General features: G+C 41.0%; 1 protein-coding gene across 1 annotated transcript in view; it reads left to right on the top strand.

Annotated features, from left to right (window-relative positions):
- The first annotated feature begins 7,294 nt into the window (after nucleotides 1-7,294).
- Nucleotides 7,295-14,942, top strand: part of ephb2a (eph receptor B2a) — a 30,456-nt gene continuing 22,808 nt past the window's right edge. Inside the window, exons 1-2 of the mRNA XM_070840138.1 lie at nucleotides 7,295-7,335; nucleotides 13,769-13,856. Coding sequence (XP_070696239.1) covers nucleotides 13,800-13,856 — 57 coding nt within the window. The 5' untranslated portion in view covers nucleotides 7,295-7,335; nucleotides 13,769-13,799. The remainder of the gene's footprint in view (nucleotides 7,336-13,768; nucleotides 13,857-14,942) is intronic.

The raw sequence follows: 14,942 nt of genomic DNA, 5'->3' as shown, positions 1-14,942 counted from the left end.
CAGCAGCTCTGTACATGGTTTCAGCGCTTTTTTTATAAGACAGGAGTCCAGAGGGGAACACTGGAGCGGTGTTAGGATGGAGCTTTGTTCAAGCTGACCGTGCTGGCTGAGGCATGGGAGCAGGCTGGGCTGGGATTCACCCATGTCTTCACACCGTTCACATGATGGGCTGTTTGTTAAGGTTGGGATCATTATTATTCATCTCTGCAAAGCTACTGCTGAGTTTGAGCTGGTGGTGATCAGTCTGTGCACAACATGCCCCTGCAACATGTGTGCGTGGACGTGCAAAACAATAGCCATTTGAATAATAACCAAATTATAGGGAAGAGCACATACATGGTGTCATTTCATCTGGTATCTGATGTGTAGTTAGTCACTTACTGTGGTCACTCCCTATTATTATTATTATATTTGCTTTATGTGGAACATATTGCTAAACTGGAGAGGCAATTTAACCCCTTAACCTGACTGTGTGCTGTTGGTCAGTGAGTTCATGCTGAGCAACTAAACACTGATCAGACTGACAGCGTTATCTTGTGTTCTCGTGGAGAGCTGTCTGTCTGCCTGTCTGTCTGCCTGTCTGCCTGTCTGCCTGTCTGAATTTGGAAAATGTTTCTGTAGGCCATTGATAAAGAAGGTTTCTGGAATATTTCCATTCAGTTGAAGGGTCCGGCCATAGACCTGGACTTCTGGGGTTGAAAATAAATAACAAGAAGAATACAAGAATCCTCACATGAGCAAGAAGTGGGTGACAATCAATCAATCAGCCAATCAATCTTTATTTATATAGCGCCAATTCATAACAGCATTATCTCAAGACTCTTTCCATAAAGAGCAGGTCTAGACCAAACTCTTTAATGAAGAGAGAGACTCAACGATTCAGGAATTCAAAATGAGTGGCAATGGCAGGAAAAAGTCCACTTTAATAGAAAACCCCTCAGACAGAAGCTGGCTCAGGGCTGGGCAGCTCTCTGTTGGTGTCTGTGTTGGGTGGGTGAGAGAGAGAGAGAGAGAGAGAGAGAGAGAGAGAGAGAGAGACGGAGAGAGAGATGCGCAGCAACAATAACAACAATATTACTTCCTATTAATCATAATAGGAGTTTTACTAATAATAAATAATGTGACATAATCATTCTGGGCCTCAGCCCTGCTTAGAGCCCTCAGCATTAATTATGCCTCAGTAATACGTTACCAAACACAATTGTTTTTTTTCCCATTTTTTTTTAATAGGACATTTTCTGCTTAATTTAAACGTGACAGTAGAGGCAGAGGTAGCAGGAATTAGATCAGTGTGCTCTCAGTACACACTGAGACTGATGTTCCACTGAGCAGCCACATGTGACTGCAGAAGCTCTTCTTGTGGGTCAAACATGGATTGAATTTGAATACAATAAATATTATACTTTAAAATCCCAGAAACTCAATTCAAACACACTGCATTACTGGAAAGCAAAGCCAGGGAGTGTTATTTAAAGGGTCTCATCACGGCTCCTGCATGATGGCTCTTAAAGGGTTGTATAATGTGTCTGAAGTCAGAGAGGACTGACGGCTGATGTCATGGTGTTGTCATTAGAGACTTCACAGTTGATATTTTTAACAGAAATCTGTTATGAAGAACGTGGGCGTTTACCATGCAGGGAGGTCTAAAGCTAACAATGCATCATGGGAAATGTAGGATGCTGGGTGCCCGAGACACTAGGACCTCTGCTATTGTTGAGATTGTTTCTTTAATCTGGCCTAACCTTATGGAAGAGCTATACTAAACTGCTGGAGAAGTCTTTTATGATCTTGCAATGCTGCAGGTAACTGACTATAAGACAAATTCACACAGCCTACAAATGTAATGAGAAAAAGGACATTTAGACATTATCTTTAGATGTGCATCATGTCTGTCATACATGAACCTGCTCTTAACGTGTCAGTCAGAGGTGAATAATTAGAAGTGCAGAAAAAAAAACGTATTTTCACTCTCGATGCCACTTGTCAGGTTTACAGAAGATAAACACAAAGCTACATGAAAAAATACATTCACCATGTGACTGTATTCAGACTGTATTCAAGACATTTGATTACTGAGTCTGCATGATTATGTGATTAGTTGAGGCTTTGGGCTGGAAGCCAAATCATTTACTTGCCATTGTCAGAGGACAGGCTGCTCCAGTGATGAGGAACTGCTGGAAGCCTGAAAGTTTCCTCTGTCTCTCAAAGCTAGCAAGAGTCACTTCAGTGATACTAACAGTGCCGTCGACGCTGAGTGTGTTCATATGCCTGAGACAAGTTATTGTGTCCTCAAAACTCATCTCAATTCTTACTTGGCTGGAAATGTGTGGACATGTGTGACGTTTGGCTTGTGTCTGGTTCCAGTGAAGTGAAATCTTAATCCCGCAGTGTTCAGACATTTGTTTTCTTCAAACTCTGTGGTATTAGGTTGTGTTTGTGCCTTTCAGGGATGGGAGTGTTAAGATGATGGCACTACTACTGTTTATCAGTCCTGTACTTAAACTGTACTCTTATCGGTTCTTTTAAGAGAGGCAAACAGAATTAATGTTGCTTTATTTTCTCATGTTTACTGTATATAAAATAACTTTCTAGAGTAGGAACTAATGGCTAAACATTAACCCATGTTTGTATAATTTAGTTAACTCTGTGTGGGCTCTGGGCTGCTAGCATACGTAACATGAGGTGGATAAGGGCAAAGAAAGATGAACTACAGGCTAGGCAGTGGAAGACGAGGTGTTTCACCACCTCTATGTGATGCACTTTGGCGTGAAGTTTCTTGAAGTTCTTGAACATTGTGTGTGAGAAAAAGAAGCCCAGGGAGCTGGCCACTGTGACAGGCTCAGATTGGGAACGAAATGAGAATGCATCATAGACAAATGTCTTAATCATATCGCTCGATCTTTGTCGCTCTAACATTTGTTTGCCTGTGTGTGTGTGTGTGTGTGTGTGTGCGTGTGCACAAGCACATGGACTGACAGAGAGACTGGCACGGAGAAACGCACTTCTTTTTGGAACAACTAGTCTACTGATCACAATTTGACATCTCACGGCATTTCATTGTGCTTCCACGTCCTGTGCATCCCAGGCATTAGGGTTAGGGTGGGGTTAGGGTGGGGTTAGGGACAGTGTCACCCCACTGTTACAGGTTTTTGCTAATGGTTGAGTGACTGTTTCCATTTGAAAAACCTAGAAAGGAAAGTGAGTGGACTCCTTAAATGAAAGGCTGGAACAAGCTGATTAAGTTCTTGATGAGCCAAGAAGCCAATGCTCCACTTTAAACTACTTCATTTGTAGGTCAAACTGAAAATGAGCACACATGAAATGTGATTTTGTTGAGTGCAACGACAGTAGCAGGATGCAGGATGTGGGTTTTTAACTGCCATGCTTACAACAGACAGCCTGGGTCCTAATTTTACTGTGGAGAACCTCTGGAAACAGTAATAAGAGTTGGGCCTCCCTTGGCTCTGCCGCCATCTCCCCCTCACTGCTTTATGTGAGCCCTCACAGACCTGACAGTTTTAACCACGTCACAGGCCATCCAGTCAGCACTGGCCTTTACAGTCGCTTCTCTCTGCCCTGCATCCACTTTCCATTCAGTCCCACACGTGTGCTAGTTTTACCTGGAAGGGAATAATGTATGTCTTTTTTCATTGAATTCCAATTGTGAGGCCAGATGTGAAGATGCTCTTACTGTTTTTTGTTCAAGTCATGACACCACACTGTTTTTCTTTTTAATCTTAGGGTAGTGTGTGATTGGTCTCACTTCCGCCTTTTAGAATCATAACTCCAAGAATTACAATTTCACCGGCCAGGAACGCCCTCTATTTCACACCTCTGGGGACAAGACCAGACCCATGACGCCATGAGAGACAAAACAGGTCTATTAACAATCTTTTGAGGGTCTCTCACCGTTATTCAGATGATTGCGTGGGTAATTATTTCAGCGATGAAGGTCCTGAACATCGGCACAGGTCCTCTCCTCCCTGAATTCTGATCGGGGTAGAGGCTGAAGATTTTATTGTCTTCAGGTTGGCCAAACACCTTCTGTTTGATGTTCGAGATGATCACTCCTGGGGTCCCATCTGGGTTGCCAAGTTTGTGGTGGAAAAACGTATTCTGAATAGAGGGAGACACACCAAATTGTGTTTTATTCTTTATATTCTTTATAGCGGACAGTTCACACAGAGACAGTAGTGTGAGCTCCAGAGAGTCTCACACACGGCATATTTATACAACACAGTTGCTGGGGTTTATCATCATGACGTGCACCAGAACATCTTATCTAGTGAGTACAGTTTGGGCAGAGATCAGTTTGGCCACTACAGGAGGAACCTGTAGTTACACACAGTTGGTAAAGACAGGGTTGATATATGTAAGAGGAGAACTTTATCACAATAGTAATAGTTGCCTTACGTCAGTCAGCCTTGACTCAGTGTAGGGAGAAACAGTAGTTACATACAGTTGGTGCTTCTTCTGTCAGTATGCACAGTCAGCATACGTCAACAATTTTCCCGTTACACAAGCTGGAATGAACAGGTATGTTGTTGCTCTGTAAAATGTATGCAGTACTCACATATTTCCTTGTTTACTTGTTGTGCAGTGGTTGCTGTGCTGTAATGACACTGAACCTTGTGTTTGCATTTGTAGATGTATTATTTGATTTCTATAGACAAACATAAGGAATCTGTCAAGGAGTGAACATTGTTTTATACCCCGCTTGAAATTAGAAAATTGCGTTTCCTTAAATTTCCTTAAAGAAGAAGTAAGTTCAAATAAATTTCTGATTCAATTATTCAAACGTATTCAACCTTTCAACATTTGCCCTAATTCCTTAGAGACAACGCTTTTTGCTTGTTCTTGGTGAGATGCCTGCTTGGTCTCAATGCTCTTTGCTGATATTTTACAGTGGAAGTCAGTTATCTAAGCAATCAATATTCAGTGTTGGGAGCAGCACAGTCCTCTGTAGCCTCTGGGAGCATTGAGCGTTAAAACAGCCCATGACCCAGTTCTTCACTGGTCTGTAGTCACTTCACCAAACTTGGACATTGAAGTTTATGACAACGTGTCTTAGTGTGACAGAGAGCCACAGCACTGTTACATCTATGGCCAGACTGTGTTCGCTGTGGAGCAGCTTCATGAAACGTCTCCAGTAGCATTTCACTTACTTTCCATAGGCTGATGAGTTAATTGTGTTTGGTCTGTGTCTGCCTTGTCTGGTTTCCTGTCAGTCCAGCTCCACAGGTCAGACCTATAACCATTCTTATTTTTCTAAACATGTAATTGACTCAGGTAACTGATATTTTCAGTAAAACTTGTCCATGGCTCTCAGTTTAACAGTTAGATTTCTCTCCTACAGCATGTTTTGCAAAATGACCTGATAAGTATACGGGGGTCGGATTTATGGGAAAGGTTTTAGAAACCACACAACCTTAGCCACATCACACCTTGCTTCGGCAGACATTTACTTTCCCCAAAGTGAAAAGAACTTCAGCCCATTCTCCCCAACAAGACACGGAGACAGTGAAACCACTGAAGCATGACTTTTGGTAAAGCATGAATCCACTGAAGCATGTCTCCATCCTCAGGAGATCACTCAGCAGTCAGCGCCATGACAAGAGACAAATTGATGAGTTTATCAGTAATTGACAATATTAGACACCAAAGAAAACATGGTATCAGTATATTCCTATTCCTACATATCATTTAAACTCACTTACAAAATACATTTTGTCATTTTGGCAAAGTGTCATTTGCACATTCAAAGCCCGCAGACTCTTCAGCTTTCATGACGGGGACAAGACAGAAAATATTCCCTTGACAGGAGAAGAAAGAGATAACAAAGAAACTCGGTGGAAAAAGCAGGTTTTATGTGCAAAAGAGATTCACAGGAGTCATCTCTTTTTTTTTTATGTTTCTTTCCCAAGTTCTGCAAAACATGCCGATGTTTTAAGGTCATTTAGATTCTTTATTTATAGACAGTTTGAAATGAACTGTCACGCCTTAATGTGAAGGAGAAGATAATAATGTAAAGTGTTGTTGGTTTTTTAATAATAATAATGATATATAATAATTATATATATAACAATTTGCTTTTGCTATCTTTCTTTGTCCTTTATTTTCTGTCTGTGCACTTTGTTATCATGCTGCATTCTGCTTTAATGTTTGGAACAGCTGACTGTCAAGGCCAGCAGACAGACAGTAACTGTTTGTGTGTGCAGGAGAGGGAAATTCCCCATACCCACATGGCACTGACCATCATCGTCAAATCATCATAGATCAGTCCAGTCCAGGCTTCATTTAGTGATAGACCAGGAACATTGTGCTGTTTATGATTAACGTTACGATGTTCAATGTCCATGCTCTAACCCTAAACTTAACCACATGTTATTTGCTGTACCCCAAACATTCTGTAGTCCAGTAATATCATGTAAAAACATTTTGATTTGAATGTTTCAGAAACAGACTTCACTGAATTTCATCTTAGTGAGTGGTAGGTGGACAACTTTAAGATGATGAAAATAGCAGCCATCCCAGCTGGATGGTGGTGGTTTATGATGAAAAGACACTAGAATGAACACAGGGGAGAAGTGTGCTAAGAGGCAGTAGGGCACAAATGTTGTTGTTGTTTGTGCTTTGTGTGTGACAGGGTTATTAGAGGTGTAGGTAATTCTTATTATTCCAGTGTGTCTTTACCATGTGACAACCATACGCCCTCAGTTTAGATGTGCAGTTTATCTGTAAAAATACAGAGAAAGATTTCATAGTATGATAGTAGCACTATATATATATAGGCAGTAGAATACAGATTTGTATAGGAATGCGCACAGTTTGATCATAATAAACTAAAAAAAGTATTATTGCTATTATTAGTATTAAACTAGACATTGACAGAGGGTCCCTCTACAAGCGAAAGATGAGCTATCCAGAACCAAAGACTTGATATTGCATATAATGGTATGGTATGTAAGTGATGATGTTGCACCGGCCAGGAGGCATGTGATGGCGGACTGTAGTAAATCTCTACACTGTGTCGTGAATCAAATCTAAAATCTATTATATCTAACAATATAAATCAGATTACATTTAGGGTCAAATCAAGTAGTGACTAATTAAGAACAAATAATCAGAATAATGCTGGAAACTGTGTTAGAGTATGAAAGCTGGCGCTGAAAACAGCATGGCGGGAGGCGCTGTGACATAAAACAAAGTGAATTTCGCTGATGTATCCCTGTGGGTTTAATCCAGCGTGGCATACAGAGCGTGGTACAGCCTACAAGGATTATGTGTGCTGGACTTGGCCCACTCTCTCCTCCTCTTTGCCCTACTTTTCATTGAATCATGCAGAGAATGGCAGAACAAGAGCTTTCTCTATATATATACTGCAGGGACAGATGGAGCCAGTGGGAAGGGGAGGGAGCCATTATTGGACAGAAAACGAGACTCGGTGAGCTCTACAGTGTATGATAAGAACAAACATAACATCCAGCACATGTTTTCCTTCAATATAAATTTCATCCCAAGGTAATAGTAATGAAAATTATGATGCCCAAAATCAATAAGTGTTCGTTAGGTCCAGCTTGAATAGGACATCATTTTGATATCCAGTAGTTCCTTTTTGTCAAACGATTTCAAGCAGCATATAGCATCCAGTCAGTTGTACTCAAACTGCAGAGACTGAGGAGCCGTCATGACAAATGTTTAGTCATGAAAGGAGGGCAGCATATACTAATGCACCCCCGCCCGTTCCAGCCCACGCTGTCCCAATTTCCCTGCTCCAGCTCCCATCAGCAGCTCCAGCCTATTCCAGCTTGCCTGCATTTTAGATGCACAACTGTGGTGCTGCTCTTCATTATTAACAAATATATTAACAGAGATTATATTGCATCTTCGAAGCTGCTCTCTCTCTCTGAGCAGGACACATTTCTTGTTTGTCAGGTTGGCAAAATTCAGCTGGATTCAAGCAATAAGTTTGTAGATTAACAGGTCTATTTTATCTGAAGTAACCCTCAATTGGCTGGGAACAATTTACAGTATAGAACCTCAGTAAAAACAGGTTTAGAACCTTTTTCGTACCAACTAAAATGTGTCCTTAAGATCAAGTACAAAAAATAAAAGAAAGCTGTCTTTGAATGACAAAAAATCATAAGCTTGTCTACTTGTTCTTTGATTCTTTTTTGCCACTTATGGGGAGAAGTCATCAACAAGCATCAACATTTGCTGAGCTGATATGGCTAACGTGTCAGAAAACTATTTACCCAGCAGACACTGACTAACATGATCATTCATTTAGAGTTTGAACTGTCTACCTGATGAATGGAAACCCAATACTGACTCTCTTTTAGCTTTTAGACCTGCTGCTGGTGCAAGTGGTTAAGTAGTGTTTTCAGTACCAACGTTTAGAAATAATATCAGCATATTTGAAACCCATTAATAAAGGGTGTCCCCTCTGCCACCGTCTTGGGTGAGTCTGTGGGAAGTGGTTGCAGGTCAGTGCTCGTGGCCTCTTTATTCCTGTTTAGCTGTGGTTCTGACACCTGGCTTGCTGCTCCCTCCTAGCTCCTCATTAATCACTGCTGATACTAACAGGAAGCGAGCAGCTGGAAAAATTGGCCATGTGGATGCAACAGTGGATGCTTGCATTTCAGCCTGACTCAGAAAACCAACACAGGACTGACATTAATGATATAAAGTCATAATCTTTGTGTGGACATGGAGTTATAGCACAAGTATTTTGTTTTGTGTTGTATGGTATTGTTGTGTGAGACAATAGTCCTGATGCATAACTTCTGTAGTCTGGTGTAGTTAAAAAATGTGTCAATTTTGCCCATTTGGGTAAAGAAAAAATGTCCATGCATATAACCTGGTATAGAGACAAACCATAGTGTTGCTCATTACAATAATTAGAATAATGCCTTCTGTCATTTTGTGTTGGAAGTGCCACCAATAATCCGTTACTAGGATATAGTTCATGCTACAGTTCTGGTTACTGTCCTTTGCTAGATACAGAAACTGAAAGCAACCTGTTTGAGAGCGTTCAGTGAATTCCTTCTGCTCTGTTTGTAGATTAATAGCTACTTTTATGCTTGGACCCATTGTGTGTGTTATATAGGCAAACAAAAAAAATCAGAATTAAGCAATCATTTCTTAAAAATTCTTAATTTTTTGTATGTAGATCTGGAAACATTGGGAGGTGGGCAGTAATGAGCTGTGAGCAGTCATTTGTAGCCACTAACATTCTGTGATCATCTCTGACTTCCCTCAAAGCCAGTGAATGAACAAGCGTAACTCAGCAGACTTTAAGGATGATGTAAATAATTGACTATTAGTTGGATACAAAGACTGAGCAGCATGTTTCACCTGACATGTTTTGTTCTCTTTGCTGGAGGAATGGCACAGAGATCATGGACCTCACCAGAGGCTTGTGGATGTAGTGATTGAGAGAGCCGAGGTTTCCAGGCAGGCAGAAGGGGTGTCAGGGTGGTATGGTATTTAGCAGGCAATGAAATTAGCACTGTTAAAAAAATGAAATGGGCTGTTGTTAGGGTATGTTGTTGTCATGATTCGGTGGTATAATAAAATACTATCTAGGAAGTCCAGTTTGAGAATTAGACTTCAAAGATTTATCAGTCCTCTCAGAGGGACTGGTCCAGAGTGGACAACCAGATACTCTGACCACTCTGTCCATTCAATGGGATGCACTGGCACAGACAAATGAAGGCTTTAAAGGAGGCCTTACCTATTTGGAAAAAAATAGTATATCATCTAGGTACACAAAGACACCGACACTGAGCAGATGTTGAAGCACAGCGTTTAAGGCCTTGGAAAACAGCATGAGCGTTAGTGAGTTACTCATTCTGTCCAGTGTAAATGTTGTTTTCCATTCATCCTTTTCTCTGCTGCATACAAGGTGCTATACATTCCTCATATCAAGTTTGGAAATGAGGGCGGCCTCCAGAAAGGCAGTATATTGAGCTCCTGTTTTTCATGGTGACATCATCAAGACCCTTCGCCAAAGAGTCTGTAAGTCTTCCCCTCAAAGAAGAACCCCCATTGTGATGCTCACCATCAGGGCTTCATTGACGTGTTTTTCCCTGGCCGTGGTCCTTGGGGGGAGAGGTACCTAGGAGGAGGTCCCCCCAAGAGGTCAGGAATCTTTGAGGGGACAAAGGGACTATGAGTGGGTGACAAAGCAGATCAGAGCAGACAATAACTACTGTGCAGTCTGAACCTGCCAGACAACGCAGAAAGACTTGAGCAGATACCAGTGGACTGAAGCGTTCTTACAGTGCAGACGCTTTGCTGCTTTGCTCTCTCTGCTTGCATTTTTCTGCTGATACCTCTAAATCACTGGGACTGTAAGTTTTTGTAGATATAGTAGGCTGCGGCCATGTTTTACAATTTATAATCTCCTGATTTTGGAATTGAATGGACCATGTGGGAATGACACCACTTTACCATGGACTCAACAGTGGACAAGATAATGCTAACATATGCCTAATTTGCACTGTCATGGCTACCAAGAAACAAGATGGTCATGTGCATCATAATAAATCTACAAGTGGTTGTTCTCCTTGGAGCTCTCTTGGTGCAAATCATCTCCCTGGGAAATGGGAGAATGAATACCAGACAGAGCCCAGCGGCAGAGATCTGTGATGTGACCGGCTAGAATGCACTACTACTACCATTTTGCCACCTCAACCCCAACTTTGATCCAGTTTAAGTAACTATCCTGTCCTGGACAGCTGGAAAAAATAACAAAAGAAACATCCCCAACAACCTAGTGTGTAATTGAAGAACAGATTTACTCCACTGGTTCAGGATACTGGATCTCCAACTAAGAGAACCACTTATTCTCACAGAGAAGGCCTGAAGACCAAGGACTGTAAGTAACTCAGAAAGTAAAAGGCTTCAAGGGAACCGAACGACTGGGCTCAAACTGTAATTGTAAGTGACTCTGCTGTGAAAGGTGTGACAACTTTCGTAGTAAAAACACCAAAATACTGTGTTTTTAAGTTATTGTATCTGAAAAACTACTGTGATTACATACCCAAGTGTGAAAAACCTCACTTTGCACAAATCATGTTGTGAAACAACAGTCTGAGATACTGAAACAACACACAGTCAGTTGTCTGAATACTGATATGTTTCAGTGGCTGTCTGCCACCATTCAGACGAGTACGAGAGATTCAGTAAATTATTGAATCTGAACACATGGCTTTCTACTGCATGCACCCTCCATTCACTTCATTTTAATGACAATTCTCTGTGGGACAGCATACAGCAACATGCATTTTATTTCCTGCATCACCTAGCTGTTCTTTCTGCCAAGAACAAGAGACAAGAGGAATCAAAAAAAGAAAACGAGATAACACAATACGGCAGAAACCTTGAAAGAGAGCCACCTTAGCCCCCGCCTGAAAAGAGCTCTAATCATGAGAGATATCAGAACTGCGAGTAAGAGTCACCAACACCCTCCCTCACCAGCAGCTGCCTGTGAGGATCAACCTTCCTCATACCAACCAACCAATTCTCCAAATTCATTTAGCGTCCATTCCTGGTCAGCCACAACCTGAAAGGAGGGGAAGTTGCCATTCTGTTCAATGACTCCCTCCAATGCCAGCAGATATCTTATAGAAATTTTGGCTCCTCTGTATATGTTGCACTTCAGTTGAAGTTCCCCCCTTGAGTTATGCTCCTAAATATCTACAGGCCACCTGAATACTATGCAATGTTTCAGATGACTTTACTCAACTGCTGTCTATATTCTGTATTGGCTTTGAGGTGTAGTTATTGTTGGGGACTTTAAAATTCATGCTGACAACTCACAGGACTCAAGAGCAGTGTGTTCTTTATTACCATGGACTGATTCAGCATGTGACAGGGCCCACGCACAACAAAGGGCACAGTCTGGACTTCATCATCTCCAAGAATCTGGACATTTCTAAGGTTGTGATGATTGATGTTGCTCTCTCTGATCATTCCTTTGTTTCTTTGAGAGTGTTCAAAGACAGTCCATCATAAAACAGTATATCACTGATGTGGTGCTCAACACTCTGGGGCACCAATAAATGTTCGGTTTGGCATCATTTCTGGGGCAATTTGGCTATCAGAAATAATTCATAATTATGAAAGATAATTAATCATTCTAATTATAATAATAATATCGATTAATGGGGTGGCTGTGGCTCAGTGGTAGAGCGGGTCATCCATCAATCGAAAGGTTGCTGGTTCGGTCCCCAGCTCCTATGAGTCACCATGTCGAAGTGTCCTTGGGCCAAGACCAAGACCTAGCTGGGCAGTGAGAGTCATATCAAACAATTTGGCCTCAGCACCAGAACAGATAAGGACCAAGACTTTGTGAGAGTATCCTAAAGAGAGAAGCTGGGTGTGGAGTAAGGGTTGAGAGGGCTCTCTCAACCCTTACTCACGGTTCACGGTATGGCTCACCAGTGCCCTTTGCAATTACTGGTGAGCCATGGTCTCCAAGGCTATGGGGACAAAATTGCCAGTCTGGGGTTGGAGCCTGAGAATGGAGTAGCTAATGTAGTCCAAGGGGGAAAGCAGACAAGTATCTCTCTCTCTTTAGGATGCTGAAAGCAGTGGCAGACAGGGACATGATCTGGTTTCTCCAATAAATCACAGACTATTCCTTTAAATGTAAATTCAAATGGTTAGGGCAGTCCTCAAAATTATGTTCTAAATCTGTAAATGTTCATATAAATATCATAGAATTATAGGAAATAAACTTCCATCTGACCTTGTGTGCAATAGCTGGATCTGTGATGTCCAGTGGTCTCTGTAGAGATGCGGGCACAACAGATTTGATTTCTGATTTCCTGTTGCTGGGTCAACAAATGTCTGACTGTATGAGCAATGACATTTCTCTTTCTCTTACTGCACTTTTTCTCTCTCACTGTCTGTCACACATGCAGCTACAAATAGGATAATACCATGAGACCTTGGTGCAAACTCTGTTTGGTGTTCATGGTGGATGTGAACTACTTTAAAGATCAAGCAAACTGTGGGCAAAACTTCAGAAAAGGCATGTGGTATTAGTTTTATTGCTATCTGTGAGGGACCCTTGTTGTTCCCCTTCTTTTAAGGTGATTGTCTACTATGATAATTAAAATAAATGTGTTGTTCACAAAATACCCACAACAGAAATTGAAGGCCTGAATCCACTACTTTAATACTGTGTCACTAAGTCACATTCGGCACAGGCTTGAATTATTGTGTTACAACACTGATGAATGCTGTTTATGGGTTAAACAAATGAAATGTTTTAATGTGAAAGTAAATGCAGAATGTGATTTTATAGTATAGGTATTGTAATTTAATTTTAAAAGCAAGTTAACAGACCTGGCTTCATACAAGCTTTTGCCACACATTCAAGAGGAACAATGCAGATTCCGTCCTGGTCGTGGAACAGTGGACCAGCTCTTGACCCTTTTGGAGCGGTCCTGGGAGTTCGCCCATCTCGTCTACATATGTTTTGTAGACTAAGAGAAGGCCTATGTCCGTGTTCCTCTGCAAATCCTGTGGGGGGGTACTGTGGGAGTATGGGGTACCGGGTTTGTTGCCAAGTCTACACACTTATTTGTGTGAAAATAAATTACATTTTAAGTGAACTACAAACCCCAGAAAAATTACAATTACTTAAATTATAAAAAATATTTTCCAGTGCGGTTGGTAGTTATTGAATTTAATATTCTGTAATAAACCTAATTCCTCCAGGAATATGAAATAAAATATTTGATCTTATTCTGACCTTTTCATTTTTTTCTTCTGCAGAAGTACTGATGGATTCAACAACAGCAACAGCAGAACTGGGCTGGACCATCTCCCCATCACAGGGGGTAAGTGGAACCAACTAAAACATACAGCCATTACATATACAGATGTTCTATTGCAGTTGTTGTGACAGCAGCTGTGGTAACCTTAAATGTTAATATGAACATCGAATGAATGACAACTGGAAACTCATACACACCGATCTCTCTTGGTTGAAATACCTTTGACAAAATACACAATTAGTCAATCACTATCTCACTGTCAATGGACCAACTTGTAATGATACTCTAATTTCAGATTTAAGGAAACTATTGTCTCTGTATTTACAAATGGGGTCAGGTAAATCTGCAGGCTGTGGGAAAGAGTTGAGAAGGTCTGCTGCATAAACATGAAAAAAATGAGTTCACTGACTTTTCTCCAATTCTCTAACTGATGTGAAATATTGGATCATTTGACCAATTTGGGCCTGCAACAGTTATTTCAGCAAAATTATGAGTGAAATTTAGAGGGGAAAAGTCTGTTTGGTAGAACTGTCAACAACTCAAATCTAAAAGATGACAAGGGACCCCAATCAAGTAGACAGCAGACACAATAATCAATGTTAAGATATGGCCTTTATATAAGATACAAGAAAATGTGTCTTAAGAGTAAATTGACTCAGAGGATCTCAAACATCCCTTGGCCTCCAAGAAGTCTGTCCACACCAGATAAAACAGAAATACTGGATGTTTGCACAAACACTTAAAATGACCCATGTTTTTTCTTGTTGGCCATATAAATGTTGTCTCTTAAAGCAAAGATGACAGAGAGACATTTTTGTAGTGTAGGTGGAATGTGAAGCAAGTTGTAGACTAATGCTTTACATGCATTCATTGTTGGTGCAGTCAGAGGTATCTAAACACCAAGTGTACCAGCTGTGTGTGTGCTTGTGGAGTGTGGCTGTGTATGTACTCTGGGTGTTCTTCAGTTCTCTCTCTTCAATCTTTTTACACCTACATGTGCCTTTCCATTGCTTTTGTAATTGCACCATGTCTAAAATTTGCCATGTGTTCTGCTAACCCTAACCTAACCATTGGTAGCTTTTGAAGTCAAGGACAAACTACCAATCTGTTGTTTAAGCTGAAGTATTTGTGTGTCACTGTATCAACAGT

The sequence above is a fragment of the Pempheris klunzingeri genome, chromosome 11, assembly GCF_042242105.1.
Source record: "Pempheris klunzingeri isolate RE-2024b chromosome 11, fPemKlu1.hap1, whole genome shotgun sequence".
In the NCBI taxonomy this organism is placed as follows: domain Eukaryota; kingdom Metazoa; phylum Chordata; class Actinopteri; order Acropomatiformes; family Pempheridae; genus Pempheris; species Pempheris klunzingeri.
The sequence above is the reverse complement of the archived record's forward strand: the minus strand, read 5'-3'. Positions and strand labels throughout refer to the sequence as shown.